Raw genomic sequence first — 18,684 nt, forward strand, 5'->3', positions numbered from 1 at the left:
TTGGAACCCCCAGGACTCCCACTTCAGTCTCCCCCCCTCTGGTCGACCACATCCCGATAACTTAATACTTTAGCTCATGGTTGCCATATATTATTAATTTCTCAGAGGGTTCCATAAAAATTCACATGATCGTCAAAGGTCATGTAACTGCACACTCCTTCTGGGTTGCACCACACTGTTATGCAAGAATTGATGTAGCAACCCTGTAGGAGACTAAACAACCCTTGTCCTCTTGGTATTAGGCAACCCAACTTTTGGTATAGGCCTGTACTAGACAAGTTGGTGGTTTGGCGGAGCAGCCAGGCTTATCCCAAGAGGGGTAAACGTGAGCTGTAGAGCTGTAGCAATGAAATCCACCAATACAAGTAACACTTACACTCAAGGTTTATGTTATAAATAATTATTTAACAGCAGATTTTAAATAAGCATTCTTTAAAAAGGGCAGTTTGTGTAACATTTAAATAATTTTCCAGAATCAACACAAAGCTAGTAGATACTCTTTAGAGCTGCTTTTTACACACTTCCTACACCCTGAGGTGACTACACCAACTAGGACAGTAATGGCATTTATTTATTGCTAGTACACTTTGTAGATTATGAGGTTTCTAGAAAGGAAGGGTCAAGGGAAGGAACAAGGTTAAACAGGTTCTCAGAGCATGTGAGCACTTAAATCTTCCAATGAAGTCTAGATAAAATCCTTTCTCAGCAATAATAGTTAAAAACCAAGTTATCACCTATGAGGGACAGCAAGTATCAAAGTCAAATGGACTAGAAGAGCCTGTAGGGAGCCAGGACAGCCAAAGTCAATTGGAGCACAGTTTATGGAGCTGATGTGTATCTGTCCTTTAGCTATAGAACTGAATTCTCAAGTTCTTATATGACAATGTCTTGCACAAAGTTAGAGAGTTTGTTGAAGAAAAATCACTGTAGGGTCACAAGCTGTTACACTTGTGGAGGGTAGAGCTGAAATCAAGTCTAGTAAGGTAGCTACTGCAAGTCTCAACTGAGAAGAGCAAAGCAAAAAGACACTGAGGTACCACAAGTCAGAACAGTACCTTTGGTTAGAAGAAGAGGGGTCCAGTTGGCTTCTGTCTATTTGCAGTGATGCCGATTCTGGGTCTCATTCGTGAGGACAAGAGGGAGGACATCTGTGGACTCCTGCGGCCGCAATTTGGAGGCACCTATGGGCCCTTTTCGGAACAGCAGCACTTCGTAGTTTCAGCGCTCAGTAAACAGCACCACCAATGATCTTGGATACCGGTTGGGCATCCTTCGCTCCTCGAGTCCTGCACTCTGGTGAGGGGACTCTAGGACTGGTTGTCTTGCTTCCAGAGGATCCTGGGGAGACTCCTAGAGCTTCTGGCCGGATCACAAACGTTCCACTCGACTATGGATTTCTCGACCCCTGGCACCCCGGGGAGGATACTCCAGTGGAGTTAGTCTCCGAGTTAGTTGGTCCCACTAACCCAATGGAAGAAGTCCCTTCCGGAGCACAGCAACAGGGATTCACTGGGCAATTCAAAGGTCCAGGAAGATGCAGCAAGCTTTGTTCTCAGTTACAGGGTTGTTCTTCCCAGTGGGCAAATGTGTCTTCAGTCCCAAAACCCTCGCTTTTTAAAGAGGTTTCTCCCCTTCATACACAGCCTAGCTGTGACTCAAACAGCAGGGTGGCTGTACTGCAAGGACAGCCTGCTAGCAAATCAGGACTGGGTGCAGTCAGGCATTCCTAAAGACAAGGACAGGGGAGTTTCGGGAACCTCCCTAACTTCATGCCCTTACAGACACACTGGAGACAGAGGCGGGTTTCAGTACTGAAATCCGCCAAAGGCAAAATGAACAAAGGGCTCAAACCTGGCTTAGCACGCAGAGTAAAAACCAAGAAAGACCTCACAAATAGCAAATGGCGAAAAAAGACCGGGGACATTGACAAAACGGTCACCCATGGGTGCTATACTGCAGCTGAGGATTCAGCCTGTGGTAGAAAAGCACAATGGTAGGAAAATTAAACCACTGCAACCAGCCATTTAAAGTAGTGAGGGTAACATAAAAAATGTTACATAAGTAGGTAGGATAAGAGGCTACTAAGTAACCGTCCAGCACTCTACTTAAGATGGTGTGTGCTGGACCTACAAAGAGAAAAAGTAAGTAAGGTCAATTTCACTTTACTATTCTTGGGAACGGTAGTTCACGCAAGAAAAGGTATTTCAACCGTATGAGAAATGTTAGGGAGCATTCTCAGAAATGTGCCAATTCCTCTCTACCTTAGAGATCCCCAGCACTTTTGCTGGACTATAGGATTTTTTAATTTAGAATCTGGAGAGAGTGAGACCTTTTTCCCACTCCCTCGTGTATTTTTCTGTGATTCTTTTGGTTTTTGGAGTCTGACAAACTCCATAGGCATCTTTTTGCATTGTGTCACAAAGCACCTTCAGTGCAGTGACACAGGGAAATCGTATAGATTTCCCAAGGTTTAAATACCTTTCTCTTAGTCAACTACTGTTTCCAAGAGTAGTAAAGTGAAATTTACTTTGCTTACATTGTAACTTTCTAGACCCAGCACACACCATCTTACAATAGGGTGCTGGAGGGGTTACTTAGTAACCCCTTTATCTAGCTTCTCATGTAACATTTTATGTTACCCTTTACAAAATGAATGGCTGGTGGCAGTGGTTACTTTTTACTACCGGGCTGTGTTCGGAGCCACAGTAAAGCACCCATGGGTGCCATTTTTGCCAAAATGGCCCGGTCTTTTTTTTTTCGCCTAGGAAGGGTTTAGCTTAATCTGGATTGGGGTTTCTAAAAGTATTTGCCTGCTTAAAGAATATTTGTGATCTCTTGTTTGTTCTAATAACCCTTTCTTTTGACACTCTCAAAGCCTACACTGAATGCAACAGTAATATATTAATGTCCACAATTGTTTGGACAAAACACACAGAGCGCAAGCCCTGGCATCCTGAGGTTCCGATGGGAGCGGAGCCCCTCTGATTAATTCGGAAAATCCAGACGAATCCTTCCTGCTGGAATGACCATCTAAGGCACACAGCGTCTAACCACTGGAGCTGTGCATAAGGCAGTTGGGATGACGGCTTCTCCGATCTCTCCGATATCCTGATCCTATTGAGAGAGGCTTAAATATGCGGTCCTGAAGAAGATGACAAATGAGTATCATTGAAACCGGTCGACCATTTAAAACTCGGGATATCCCAAGAAACCAGCTGGGATACCACTAAGAAAGTGAAAGCTATCTTTGGAGGAAGGACCCTCCTAAATTCCGCTGCTCCAACACTCGAATTAGAATAGTGTGGTCATGACCCAAGAAAACAGACCACCAAAAAAATAAGGACACTGGACACCTAATCCAGAACTATTCAAATAACCAAGAGGAGCCCACAACAACGGATTGGGTTTTATTAACTTTTTAATCAGCAAGTGATCTATGACTTGGGCACCACACACTTCTTGTGAAGGTAAATAAAAGAATAACGGTCCCATGACCCATGGAAACAGTTCCTCTTAGAAATGTGGCCCCAATGTCCTCTGAGACACTGACTAGCTACAACCATCAACAAGCATCAGTTTGTCAATAGCCAATTCACTACAGCATTAGGGACAGGATCCCTACTACCCCTACAACTACCCCCAGACGGACAGAAGACTACACCATCCCACACCCAAGGACAGAAGTCCGCACATGCTGCGAGGGCTACCCCAGAACAAATAGCAACGGAGGCCACACATTAAATGGCATATAAAGAATGAAAAGTTTCCACACCAAATAGTGGACCCCACGAAGTGTTCTGATGTTTCATGTGTGCCATCCCCAATGGGTCTTTACTGATCCTGAGAAACCTAAGAGTGTGTATTTCTGAAGTGTATTTGAGTGTTGCTTTTATATTGCTACCTTCTGAAGGCTTGTTTAAATGACTGGTGAATCAATGAATAATTGTTTTATCAAGAAACCTTGAGTATCTGTGTTTATTTGAATACTTATCACTGTGAATCTCTATGTAACTCCACTACTGCTCACATTGACCCCTCTTGAGATGAGCCTGGCTGCTAGGCCACACTACCAACCTGTGTAGTACAGACTACCACAAACACCCAACAAGAAATCTAGAGGATGAGGATTTCTCTGACACTGCACTGAAGGTGCTGCGTGTCACCATACAAAAAGTAGATGCCCATGGAGTTTGCCAGACTCCAAAAACAAAGGGAACACATAATCCAAATCAGGTCCAAACACATGAGAGAGTGAAAAAAGGGGCTCACTCACTCCAGGGTTAAAAATAAATAGTCCTAAAGTCTAGCAAAAGAGCTAGGGGTCTCTAAGGTTGAAGGAAATTAGCACAGTAATGAGAATTCACCCCAACAGTTGTCAGTGAACTCATTCCACTACATGTTTTTGTGTAATGAAATTAAGCAACAGCAGCACAGTGAACGTTTGAGCGGTGTATATTCAGAATGATTACCAAAGAACACTAAGAACGGACCTCCAAGGTTCCCTGTCTCCACAATGTTAACCCACCATAAAGGTAAACTGGGGGACTGCGCATGCACGCGCGATGTATGCGGAGCTAAATACATCGGCTCCCAGCGGCCGCTACAATCATCCCGAATTATATTCCCTCTACGAGAATTAATCCCGCCTCAACTGCCCCCCAGCAGAAGCGGACCCACTGCAGCTGCTGTCGCTGCACTCCGGAGAAGAACCAGAGCAGGGGACGCCAGAACCAGCCTGCAGACCGCTGACGGATGACCCGCGGCCATCGCGGCGCGAGCGGGAGAGGTTGATCGCCCCTCCCCCTCCGAGACACTAACAACGCTGTGGCTCCCGGGCGAGGAGACGCGCCTGAGACAAGCCGGAGGCTTGCAAACGAGATCCTGCAGCGCTCCCCTGGCACCGACGAGCAGCCGCTGAGGCCCCCCCCACCTGCCCGACCCCCGGGGCAACGCAGTGGCACAGTCCGGGGGCCGAAGCACCCGGAATTATTTGCACAGCGTCCCCCCCGATCCACGAGAGAAACGCTCCGCCACATCCTGCTGACAGACCTGGGAGCCACTCTGTGGGCCTGCCCGCGGCCTGGGCTTGCACCGCCAGCCTTTCCCCTGGTGGTCTCCTCCTCCTCCCCCCCCCCCCATCATCAGCGGGACTGCAACACCCGGGGTCAAGCGGCAGCGAGATCCGCGAGCTGCGCTCCCCCACTGAGGGAGGACATGCTGCAAACGGATACACCCGCAATGAGGTAAACGGGTGTGGGGGGTGGGTGATTTGCCTTACACCCCCCCCACGACCCCTTTTGCAACTAGCCAGCTGCAGAGACCACGGAGCCCGCGAGGACCACTGCTGCGCCAAAGACCAGCACCATACCACATACCAGCGCACAGAACACCGTCACGCCCCCCCCCCCCCACGAGACACATGCAGCAAAATGGCACTGGGAGTGTGGGGACGGGAGGCTCCTCACAACCAAGTGAACCCCCCCTTGTCCACAGACTTTGTGCGAACTGTGGAACCGCCCTGTCCCCCCCTTGCGACCCCCCTGTGCAACCTAAACCACCAGTGGAATCGCAGAAATCATGGGGGGCCACACTATGCGGTGAAGACAGACACTGGTCGGCCCCACACCAGCGGATGAACAGGGGCACGGTCCTCCCCACGAGACCCCTACGCAATTCGGCTAAGATCACAGGAACTACGGGGGCCACTCTATTTGTCGGGGATAGGCACGAGCCAGTGCCACACCACCAGGCGAGATGGACGCCTGCAGCGACGGTGCTGCTGCCACCCTAAACGTGACTTTTGCAGAGGCTTGCAGTGTGCACCCTACGCAGCCTATACACACAATCATCTTTCCCATACAGGACCTCTGCCGATCTCGCATTTAAACCCGGTGGACGGACGGGAAGCACCCGGATCGCTGCTACACAGAGCCGCTCGACCAAAACATGGGAAAGGAGAAAACCAAGAGGCAAACGGTACAGAGCAAGATGGACCACTACACCGTGGGGGCCCCTCCCCAGCGCGAGCCTCGGCCCCCAGAAGAAGTGGGCAGCCCTGGAGAACCCTGCGACCCTCCTATCTCTGTCAGACCTTATGAAAGCGATTGGGGACTCGAGGACATCCTTGGAACTTAAAATGGGCGGCCTATCCTCTGAGGTGTCCCTTATACGCCAAGACCTCCGCAACCTATCGACCAGGGTGGGAGAAGCGGAACACAGGGTGTCTGACACAGAAGATGCGGTCCACCGCATGGAACAACAACTCACCGCGATTGCCCAAAAAGTGACCCAACTGGAAAACCGCGCTGAGGACAGTGAGGGGAGGGCGCGGCGCAACCGGTATACCAGAGAAAGAGGAAGGCCCCAGCGCAGAACTCTTCTTAGAAGACTGGCTCACCCATGTCTTTGCCCCTAAGAAGCTATCCAAATTCTTTTCCGTGGAAAGGGCACACAGAGTCCCCACTGGCCGACCTACACCGGGGGCCCCGCCCAGAACAATGATCGCACGTCTACTGAACTACCGCGACCGGGACGCGATCCTACAAATGGCAAGGGCCGCTGGCCCGATTACATACAACGACTACAAGGTCGGTTTCTATCCCGATTACACTAAAGAAGTCCAAAAAGCCCGCCAGTCATTTGACTCCGTCAAGAAGAAGCTCCAGTCGCCATCCATCAAATATGCCCTCTTCTTCCCGGCATTGCTAAAAGTCCAGTATGAGGGCGCTAGCCACTTCTTTTACAACCCCAAAGATGCATGGGACTGGCTTGAAACCCAAGTCCTCGTGGACTCCAGAGGGAGGCGTGGGCCATTGGGCCCGCCCACACAGCGGCCTCAGCCTGGGAGACCCTTGCCCCTCGACCAATGCGGACGACGATGCGACAAGGACCCCTCCGGAAAAAGGATGAAGACCCCGCACTAAGGGGACTAAACTGCAGATAGATAGAATGGGAGTGCTCACTTAGCGGCTGCCGCCCCTAATGCGGTGCGCGCGTTATCACAGCCGGGTTATCCCGTATAAGTTTATAAAGTTCTAAGTTCAATGTTTGGGCAACAGGTGCTCCCAGTGTGGGAGGGCGGGGGGGGTTTACAGGGTGGGGGGGGGGGATTTTAAGGACTGTAACGTAACAGAATCAAGAGACAAGAAGGCACGATACAAGAAAACGCTGGCAAAGGAACCAAGCACTGTCTATGGGCAAGACTGCGGACACAATCATCATCCAGGCAGCAGATACACCAACACGAGACGACCCCCAGACGTCTCCCCCGAAAGTACAGCGCTGCACACCTCCCGAAAGCACACAACCTCCACTGATCATCCCAGATGCCCTGATAAGAGACCCACGCAGAAAGAATGAACCCCAATAAGGTAACTGTGCTCTCCTGGAACGTTAACGGCCTCGGCTCCTGCATAAAGAGAAGACTGGTGCTCCAGTAGCTTAACCGTTACTTGCCGGACATTGCCCTTCTAAATGAAACACATTTGCTGGGCACGAGCACTGACATCTTTAAAAGATCCAACTACTCACACACCTACCAGGCCGGATTCACGACAGGAGCTAGGGGCACGATGATACTCGTCCACAAGCGAGTCCCCCTGCAGGTTAGGAAGGTCAAAACCGATTCTCGGGGCCGCTACGTTATGATACTGGCTGACATCTGGTGCGAGAAATGGGGCCTCGCTGCAATTTATGCCCCCCCCCCCTCACAGACGAAAGAACTGCTCTCCAAACTACGGAGCCTGCTACTGGAAGACAAGGCTGATGTTATGGGTGATCGGCGGGGACTTTAATGAAGTGATGAACACGGCAGTCGATAGATCTCACATGAGATCAGGTACCTGCCCTGCCCCCACATCACTCGCCATGTTCGCCGAAGCTCTGGAAATGACGGACACATGGCGCTCGCTCCATAACGATGAGGCTGGCTTTTCCTTTTTTTCTGGCGTTCACAAGTCATTCTCCAGGATCGATTATGCCTTCACCCCCCGCAGAATAAATCACAAGCTCCTCAACGCTGAATTCCTCGCAAGGGGTATTTCGGACCACTCTCCGCTCCTACTGACCATGAAGAACTCCTGCCGTGGTCCGGATCGTAACTGGCGCCTGAACACATATCGCCTACGTCTCCCTGAAATTGCAGAGGAACTGGAAAAGAAGACGACAGAATATTTCGAAAACAACGAAGGATCAGTAGATTGCCCGATCTCGCTCTGGGAGGCGTATAAGACTGTGCTTCGCGGGGAAGTTATTTCAGAAGTTTCAGCCTACCAACGAAGACAAGTCCAAAAGATCAAAGAGGCAGAGGCACGTGTCCTGGAGTGCGAACGGCAAACCCTAGAACACTGCACCCAAGAGGGGAAAGATGCTCTGCTTACAGCACAAGAGGCCCTTAGCAACCTAGCTTTAGACAATGCACGGAGAGCCCATCAGCTGGTCCGGAGCCAAATCTATGAACGAGGCGACAAGGCGAATAAGACCCTGTCCTGGTTGGAGAGGCGTGAACAGACCAAGGGACAGTACGGGCAATTGAGTCTTCAGATGGTACACTCCCCAAAGACGACTCCGACATTGTTGCGGCATTTGCCGCCTACTATAAGAAACTCTATACCCCACCTGCCGAGAGACCGCCTTCCGAACCCTCACGCTACCTCGACCAGATAGAGATCCCGAAACTCTAACAGCACCAAACAGACCTCCTGAACGCTGAAATCACTGTAACCGAGGTGCAAGAGGCGCTCGCACAGCTCCAACCCGGGAAAACCCCGGGCCCCAATGGGTTCCCTACAGAAACATGGAAATGCCTCGGCGGTACACTACCCACCCACATGCACCGTATGTTTATACGCAGCAGAGAGCTGGGGGCACTCCCTCCGGACCTCAGGAAGGCATGCATAATAGTCATACATAAACCCGGGAAGCTACCAGAGGAATGTACCTCCTATCGCCCCATATCCTTGATCAACGGCGAAGCCAATGTCCTCGCCAGAACACTGGCCAACAGACTACTGCAAGTTATAGAGACCCTTGTCCACCCCGACCAATGTGGATTCATGCCCAACAAATCCACCCGCATGAACCTGCGTAGAGTTCAACTAGCGCTGAGTAGAGCCAAGGGAATACCAGCCCCACTGGCCCTCCTGGCGGTGGACTTTGAAAAAGCATTTGACTCTGTGGAATGGGAGGCTTTGTGGGCAATCATGGCTCGGATGAACCTGGGGCAAACGTTTATATCGTGGGTTAAACTCCTGTATGCATACCCGGAGGCCATGGTAAGGGTGAACGGCAGGTCTTCTGAATCATTTCCTTTGGGTCGGGGTACGAGACAGGGGTGCCCGCTCTCCCCGCTTCTTCTCTTGGCCATCGAATCTCTCGCAATTGAGCTTAGAGCTAACACTAACTGGACAGGGTTCGCCTGGCCGGGGGGTGTGGAGGGGGGGGCCGTGTTTGGGAAGAGGACCGACTATCGCTCTGCGCGGATGACCTCCTCATATACCTCAGTAACCCACGCACTTCCTGCCCGATTGTCTCCCTCATCCTTAGGGAATATCAGAACTTTGCGGGCCTTAAGGTAAATGAGACCAAAACTATTTACTTCCTGATCCAGGGCGGCGAGTCTGCGATCCCTGAAACATGCCCATATCATGTCTCTATTAGAGAACTTAAATACCTGGGTATACGACTCGATCCGAAACTTGGTGGGTTCCTTCAACTTAACTTACAACCAGTAATTGACCGGTTCAATAGAGACACCTCCCATTGGCAATCACTCCCCCTATCACTAATGGGCAGAGCGGCACTATTCAAAATGATGACCCTCCCCAGACTGCTGTATGTACTCCAAAACGCCCCACTTGTCATTCCCCGAGACACCTTCGCACTCATTGACAGACGGCTTTGCACACTGCTGTGGGGAGGGAAACAACCCAGGATCGCCCTTGATACACTTCAGTGATCAGTGTGGGAGGGAGGCATCGGTCTACGATGCATACGCACCTATTACCTAGCAGCTCAGATCGGGGAGATAAACGACTGGATACACGCAGACCCCACACTCCCCCACATCCGCATTGAAATAGAGATCATGACCCCGCTATCCCCGTTGCAGATCCTGTACGCCACCCACGACCAACCCCCGATGTTACCCGAAATGACACACCATATTTGCCGAGCCTGGCGGGATGCGCACAAACTAATTGGCTGGAAAGGTAAACCAACACTATCTCAACCCCTATGGCACAACGCGCTCCTCCCGGAAATAGTAAAGATGGGCTCCTTCGGTCACTGGTGCGCAAAAGGGATACACACATTAGCGCACGTGATACAAGAGGGCCACCTCATTGACTTCGAGGCCATGCAAGAGCAATTCGACCTCGCACCCATGGATCGGTTTCGACATGCGCAGCTGGCCCACGCCATCTGCACCCAATTCCCTGATATGACAACCATACCCCCATGTACTCCCATTGAGACCAATATCCTCCCGCAAAGCATTGCCTCCAAGGTCACTTCCACGCTCTATCAAGCCCTTAACTCCTTTGGGGCTGCGCAGCTCGACGGGCTCAAAGAAAAGTGGGAAAGGGATATAGGTCAAATGGAACCAGAGGACTGGGTAGATGCATTAATATCTCCTAGAGAAATTGGTATAGACTCGAAACTCAAATACAACTGAGAATCCTTGACCGCACATACTATTCACGCACTGGGGACTGGAAGATGGGATATGCCTCAGATGCAAAACGGAACCTGCCACCTTCTACCATATGATATTGGACTGCCGGGTGTTACAGGCCTTCTGGGAGGGCTGTATTAACACGATCTCTGCCACCCTGGCGACACCAATCCCCAGTGACCCCAAAATGATACTCTTGGGAATCGGGGGTGAAGTTGATCTCTCGAAATATGAAAGAATGTTTTTGGCATTGGCATTTGGGGCAGGCAAAAGATTAATCGCGACTAACTGGGGTTCTGCCGACTGTCTTTGAACCGCTGGAGCAATGAGCTGGACAGATGTGCGGCCTCGGAACGCCGGATTTACAATGCACGGGGTATTCGAAAAAATATCGGGTAAATGGCTTGATGCTAACTGAGATTCGTTGAAGGTAGATCTGTACTGCCGTTAACATTGGTTACCTGCCTCATCCCACAAACGTCTGACGGTTCTCAGCCCTACAGTGCTCCTTTTGTATTTTGAAATTGCCTTACTACCTTGGTCAGATGTATGCCTATGATTCATGTTTGTTTTGTTCTTGTGTTGTTAAAACTTAATAAGCAGAGTTATAAAAAAAAAAAAAAGGTAAACTGGACAGTGTTAGGAAGAATTCTCATAATGTGCAAATTCCATTCACCTTAGAGAACCCCAACAAAATTTTGAGGACTTGATTTTTTTGCCTGGAGAGACTGAGCCTTTTTTCCCCCCACTCTCTCATGCTCCTCTTGCCACCCGCACGCACTGCCTCCGGGCTACCCCTTGCACTGGGGTCTGTACCCATACAGCCCCCACCCCTTTGTTTTGTTCTTCCTGCACTTATCAGACCTACCCAGCCTGCTGCCTTAAACCCAGCACTGCCACTTGCTGGCTGCACTTCTGTTTGTTGACTTTTTATTTATTAATTTATGTATTATTATTTATGTTTTTTTTTCTCCTTTTGTTCCCCCTTCCATGCCCTTCTCCCTCTCCTCCTCTACCATGCACTTGCGCATTCAATGTCACTGGGACTAGTAAGATCGTTGTTTTTGTTTCTCCTCTGTTCCCCGTCCCTTGCCTTGTCGCGCTCTGAAACACTTTGTTATGAGCGCGATAGAAATAAAATATCAATATCAATGTATTTTGAATGTGTTTTACCCTTGTGTTTTCTTTGGTTATGGAGTTTTAGATAACTCCATAGGCATCATCTTTTCATGTGTGTCACACATCACCCTCAGTGCATTTACACAGGGAAACCTTTCCAGGCTTTCCCAAGGTTTAAATACCTTCTCTGGGATAAACTACTGTTTCCCAGAAAAAGTAAAGTGAAACTGACTTAATTCCTAGACCCAGCACACCCAATCTTACTATAGAGTGCTGGCGAGGTTACCTAGTATCCCCTGTGTCTAGAAACTCATTTAGCAGTCAAATGCTACCCTTTCCTCTCGAAATGGCTGGTGGCAGTGGTTTTACAACAAACTACCATGATTTTTCCCGACCGCGAACACCAGTAGCATTAAATCGCGGAAGCCATGTTTTTCAAGATGGCGTCTTAGCCCCCTTTGTTTAAACGGTCCTGGTCTGATTGGCTGGCTGACTGTCCGGCAAGGCTGGCTTGAAACGGAGGAAACTGGATTAAAGGCAAGTCTCTTGGCTTGGAAGGCAGAGTCGACCAATCGAATGAAAGAACCGAAGACGAGCTTGAAGAGGACGGCTGCTGCAACTCCTGGGCCATAGGTTTACCCGGTCAAGCCCTGCTGCAGGTCTGAATCGCTAAGTTCATCTCGACAGAGAAGCCCAACAAGGATGGCTTCGCCCTTTGAGTTGGTGGGACCAATCAACTCGAACCGTAGGCCACTTGGATACCATTCTCGGAGCTGGTTGTATTTTCCTCAGAGGGCTGCAGGAAACCAAATAACCAGGGAGAGGGACACCAGTTTGTGTGCTTGACCACAGCTACCGGAATGGAAGATTTGCCAGTTGCCAGCTTTGCGACCAGTCCCAGTGCAGGAGTCCCCCGACGTCCTCCCTCTTGTCCCCACGACTGAGGCTCAGGAATAGCAATATCTGCAGGAACTGCCACGAACAGAAGTCTTCAGCTGCATCTTTTTCTTCATTGTAAGGTACTGTGAAAACTCGACTGAGAGAACTTGCCTCTCACTGCGAAAGTGCTTGGAACTTTTGCAAGTTGCAGGCCTAGTCAGCTTGTGACCCAACATATGAATTCTTTTACAAACTACTTCTGAGAACTTTGGCAAAAACTTTTCTGTTTAACTATCAGAACTGCTTTATCCTATACAAGACTTCAGCCCATTGACTTTGGCCTAACGTATTGCATTGAATTGGCTCCTCTGGTGAACTCAAACTATTTGCACTGTCTAAGAGTAACTGTAAAATTCTTTTTATTAACCTATGCCTTTTTGCTCCTACTTCAAAGTACTCTGAATGCCATTTTGCTCCTCCTTCAAAGTAGTTTAAATGCCTCAGACCCGTACCATGTAAAGTACTGACGTATATTTTTGTGTGATATAGATTGCCTCCTTCTAGTGAATGTTTTATAACTGACTGCGAAATAAAAGAATACGTATTTTACCAAGAAACCTTGAGTGTAAGAGTTTATTTGAATACATGTGATTGTAGAACTCTGTGTAACATCATTAGAAGCTCACATTCCCCTCTTGAGATAAGCCTGGCTGCTCAGCAACGCTACCAAAACTGTGTAGTACAGACTTATACCAAAGGTTGGTTTTGCTTACATCTGTAATCCTAGTTGTGTGTAGTGGTCCCAAAGGGTACTGCATACAAACTTTGCCTAACAGACTGTTGATGGAAATATAGGCTTGGGGTACTGAACCTAATTTAACATTGTGAATCCCACTCTCACATGGCCAGGTCTCTTCAGATTCACCCAGCTAAGCTACCTATAGAACAGGGTATTCATGGTTCTGGGGCTCTGGGAGAACTCACCTTGGATATTGTGACCTGTGGACTTTGTTTTTACTGTGAATGTCTTAAACCTAATGCCAGCATGTTAACTTGATGCATTTCGGTGTATTCTATTGGGAAATCAGAAAGAGTACCACCACCATGCGGCCTAAGGATTGGGGAGGAGGGACCACAGTTAGTGGGGCCTGGTAAACACAATGTGTAATGAATGGTGTAACTAGAGCAGAATAGCCATCTGCTTTTCACCAGAAACTATCCTGTCAGACCTTGAAAGAGTGTTTTTAGCAAGAACATTTGCTATTAATGTTTTACAGGAATCACCTGCTGAACTACAATTCCAGAGAGGGAGAGGGTGAGTAAAACAGTGGCAAACTGCACAATAGGGAATCCACAGGGTTGCCCTCTATGGTGCCTGCGAAAGATAGGCAAGTCCTGTGGCAGGATCAAGCAGCAATTCTTGGCCACCAGCCTGTGACCAAAAATTAGAAGACTTCATGTACAGGTAGGTCTTAGTTGAATCGCAACTTCCGTTAGGCAATCACTTCAGAATATTTCATTCTAATGCCATACTCCACCCACTTTCAAACAGTGAAACATTAAAGATTATGAAAAACAAAAGGTAGCTGAAAGGCATTTACTGTCGTTTGAGGGTAAGTTTGCGGATCCGGATTAGGTACTGGGTGATCTTAGTGAAGCGCTGCTTGCACTTGTGCCGGATGAAGCGAGGCCAGTAAATAAGGTTCTCATCTATCTGTTCCAGAGCTTTTTCATAGTTCTTACTGAGCCGCACCTGAGGGGATAAGGTCAAACAAAAATATAATAGTCAGTTACATGGTTTGCATTTGTGGCACCCAGCACCCACAATGCAAGATATTACTGATGGTTACAAAAAAAGGCTTATAGTGTTGGGGCATACATGACCAGTGTCAGGGTTTTGCAACTTTTCTCCATTGACGTCAATGGAGTATCAGCATATCTGTTTTTTGTCTGGATTCTCAGATTTGATTTTTGAGGTGCGAGGCCTTCTTGCCCAACTCACTTGCTTTTCCCCCCATTTAGTTTGGGTTGTACTGATCAGTCCCTATAGCTACAAGTGCAGGGACTGTGTATCAGTTTTTAACTTCTATTTTTACAGTGTGGCACAAGCCACCTTTGTTAGGTAAGCTATTCATAGCAATGATAAATCCTCCTGACCTGTGTCAATCCCAGAACTTTTTGCTTTTACTGGTGAATTATTTTTCCTCATACCTCTGTGAGCGAGAACCTTTCGCCACACTCACAGATTTGTTTACTCTTTTTATGGGTTCATTTTTAAAGACTCTCCATAGTGTCTTTTTTTATCCTCTGACAACTTTTTGGAAATAAGTGCCTATTGTTGCTGGGTTGCCCTAGGGGCTCCCCTTTTAACTTTCTCTGGGTAACCTTTTGGCAACTACAGTTCCCAAGGCTAGAAAGGATCCCTTTTACAATTTATTAGGCGAGACCAGCACCCCCCCCACCTTATATGGAGTGCTGGGGAGATACTGAGTATCCCCTTTCTCATTTTAAATCGAATACTTATTACAAGGACAATCTAAACTTTAATGGCTGGTGGCCATGAACCGTTTTATTTATTCGGTGCACCTTTAATGCGGGCTGTTTGCACAGCCCTGGTAAAGGCACCAATGGGTGCTCATTTTACCAAAATGGCCCGTCTTGTTTTTTTTTCCATTTTAGTGTTCCTTGTCCTTTCTCGTTCCTTCCCCTCACATCCAAGAGCGGGAAATTCCTTTGTATGATTTTGATCTTCGGCGGGAGTACCGTGGACTCCCCGCTCAGGCTGAAGAGTGTCTGTGCAGGTAGGAAGCGAGGGATTGAGTCCACAACTCTGCAGCCCTTTGTCTCAGCATCCAGCCACAAGGAAAACCTTGCCTTTCCCATGATCCGTGCTGCACAAGTCCTTCCAGGGTCCTGTCTTCTGTCTTCTTGATGAAGGAATTAAGCAACTGTGTTTGCATGCAGATCCTTAAGTCCTCCTGCTGCAAAACCTTCTGTGCTGAGGTACTGAGCTCGCTTGGGTATTTACATACCCTAAGTCTCATGATTCCTGTGTAGTTTCGGGGCGTTTTCTGTGATTGGGAGTCCTCTCGACTAGTGCCCCCAAGCCGCTGCTGGAATCCTCTAAGGGTGTCTTCTGTGAAGCCCCTGCACCCTCAACTAACTCTTAAAGTTCGTACTTGTTCCAACAGTCTTCCTTAGGAACTCTACATTTGCTACTTAGAACCTATCCTAACCTGCCTGTTGGAAATTAGACCCTAGTGACCTGTTAGGGAGAATGTTCATTTATGTGCCAATTCCCTTTAACCTTAGAGAGCCCCAGCTCTTTTGCTGGATTCATGGCTTCTTAATGTTTACTCCCGAGTGGGACTTCCCACCCCCACCCCCAAATATGAATTTCTGTGTTCCTTACTGTTTTATGGAGTCTGGTAAACTCCATTAGGCATCTCATTTTTACATTGTGACACACAGCACCTTTTGTGCGGTGCTACTGAGAAGGCCCTCGGACGTCTCTTAATGTTTAACTACATTTTCTTGGGTGTAATGCTGTTCCCAAGAATAGTAAAATGACCCCTGACTCGCTTACCTTTTCCTATGTGGGTCCAGCACCCACCACCTTACGTGGTATGAAATTGATGAAAACGATAGGTTAGAGCTTAGCTCCAATGTGCCAAATGGGTCAGAAGGTGACGAGGATCCTCAAGAAATGAGTAACTCCCTCTTCAGCCTGCTCCTGGGGTCACAATATAAGCCCAAAATATCTCTCAAGTGAAAGAACGTGACGAACTAAAGAATTCAAGAAACTTGCAGTAAAGTCTGAGGACAAAGACAAGGAAAGAACACTCAGAGAGAGGGAAATGCAGCATGAATATGATATGAAAAAGATGTCCCTTGATTCTGCTTCCTTTACAGGGTCTTCGGTCTACTAGTCCCAAGAGACCCTGCTTACCAAAAGGGGCTGTAAATATGTATGATCCTAAACTTGATGTGTTGGATTGGTTGAGTAAATTTGAATTCACTTATGGTTTGCAGAATGTTAAGATAGCACAGAGAGTAGAGCGCTCGCTTTGACATCCGTGCAGAGCCTGCCGATGCAGGTTTGTATCCCGGCAGGCCAAACTCAGCCTTTCCTACTTCCGAGCTCGATAAATGAGCACCACATACCAGGGGTAATAATAAGCAGCGCTCAGATGTCTGAGGGTTCGTATCGCTATATAAAATGCAAAACAATTATTATTATTATTTGTGGGAATTATTTAATTGCATGGATCATGTCTAGGCTTCCCAGAATGGCTGTGATGCTATTATGGAATTGATTGCTACAGACAGAAAATATAATGGACTAGTCAAACAGGCTCTTATTGGCAGATTTGGGAAGACTCCTCAATACCTTAAAAGGTTTAGAGACCAAATAAAGAATGAGGGTACCCCTCAGGCTACCTCGGTTTGTGAATGCCTGAAATACTTAGATGGTTGGGTTAAGGGTTACAAAGTGAACTCCTTTGAAGGAATTACTAGAGAATATTTGAGTGACTGCTCTCCTGAGCTGAGGCAGCACCTGGCTGACTAAGGAACTTGATCCCAAGAGACTAGCTCAAGCTGCTGAAAACAGGGCCACGCATAAGGATTATGGGGCCACTCAGAAAAAGGATGAGGGGCGAAAAAGCACAGGAAAGATAGTGAAGAAAATTCTAATCCTCCACCACCTAAAGAGGGCCACAAAAACCATAATGGTACATTTCTTGGGAAACCTTATAACATTAGTGAAACCTCTGGGGCTAAACCAGAGGGAGTTTACCAGAAACCGCCATTCCAGAAAAGCTTTAGTAAATGTGTGGTTTGTGGGTCTGGTGACCATGTGAAAGGGAACCCAGATGCAATAGTAAACCTTCAGGGGTCTACAGTGTCTCCTTAGCCTTCACTCCTGAGCCTGAGGAGGAAGCTCCAATGACATGTGCTCAATTTCACTTACTAGCTGATGACCCCATTGGAGTTAATGCTAGAATTTTCTTTAGTGTCCTTGGGTCTGTGGGAACAACAGAACTTAGATGTATAGAACACAATACCTGATACAAACAAATATTATGAGGACACTGGGGCCAGCATTACAGTGGTTGATGAAAGCTTCATCAAACCTGAGGATGTAGCTAAGGCACCAAAAGGTCCCATTAAACTTGCTGGAGGTCCTATCCAAATGGTTCCTATTTTGCCAGTCCTAGTCCAGTGAAATAACATGACTGTACGTATTCCAGTTAGTTTGCAATCTGAAGTACATGGGAGAGTTCTGTTGGGGAATTACTTGAACTCTTGGAGTAGTCTCCAGTACCCCCAGGCCTCCCAGCAAAAAGAAACCAGAGCTGACAAGATTGGCCTGAGAGGCAACCTTGAGAGACTCTCAGTTTTGAGGTACTGTATTTCTTCCTGACCTCAATCAGCAGACAGGCCAACCTTGTATTTCAAGAAAGAAGAAAGAGACCAAGGAGAAATCCAGAGTCTCTGGAAAGAAAAAGGATCTCAAACCCAAAACTGCTCTGAAGACAAGGACTTCCCAGAGAGGACATTTCAGGTCACCCCAGTGACCCCACCCCCAGTTGAGACTGAGTGGGTTAACAAACCAACTGCAGAAAACCCAGCTACTAGTGAAACCGAACTGCAGAAGATAATTTCCTGCTTGGAAGATATGGATCCTAGAGACCATCTGTTAGGGAGAATTCTCAAAAATGTGTTAATTCCCTCCACTTTAGAGACCCCTAGCAACTTTGCTGGATTTTGAGGACTTGATCTGTTTTACCTGGAGAGTGTGACCCTTTTCTCCCACTCTCACATGTATTTTAATGTGAATTCTTGGTTGTGGAGTCTAACCAACTCCATAGGCATCATCTTTTAAAATTGTGTCACAAAGCACCTTCAGTGCAGTACCTACCGGTGGTCAGTCAAAATGTCGAGAAAGAAAAACGCTGAAAAAAAAAAAAGGTCGAATCTATTATTTTTTTATTTATATGTATTTTTTGGTT

The 18,684-nt window shown here is 47.8% G+C and overlaps 1 protein-coding gene across 1 annotated transcript in view; it reads right to left on the reverse strand.

Annotated features, from left to right (window-relative positions):
• Window positions 1-18,684, reverse strand: part of MAK16 (MAK16 homolog) — a 133,933-nt gene that overhangs the window by 88,109 nt on the left and 27,140 nt on the right. The window contains exon 5 of the mRNA XM_069617965.1: window positions 14,272-14,423. Within this exon, the coding sequence (XP_069474066.1) occupies window positions 14,272-14,423 (152 nt within the window). The remainder of the gene's footprint in view (window positions 1-14,271; window positions 14,424-18,684) is intronic.

The sequence above is a fragment of the Ambystoma mexicanum genome, chromosome 10, assembly GCF_040938575.1.
Source record: "Ambystoma mexicanum isolate Mex_15411 chromosome 10, UKY_AmexF1_1, whole genome shotgun sequence".
In the NCBI taxonomy this organism is placed as follows: domain Eukaryota; kingdom Metazoa; phylum Chordata; class Amphibia; order Caudata; family Ambystomatidae; genus Ambystoma; species Ambystoma mexicanum.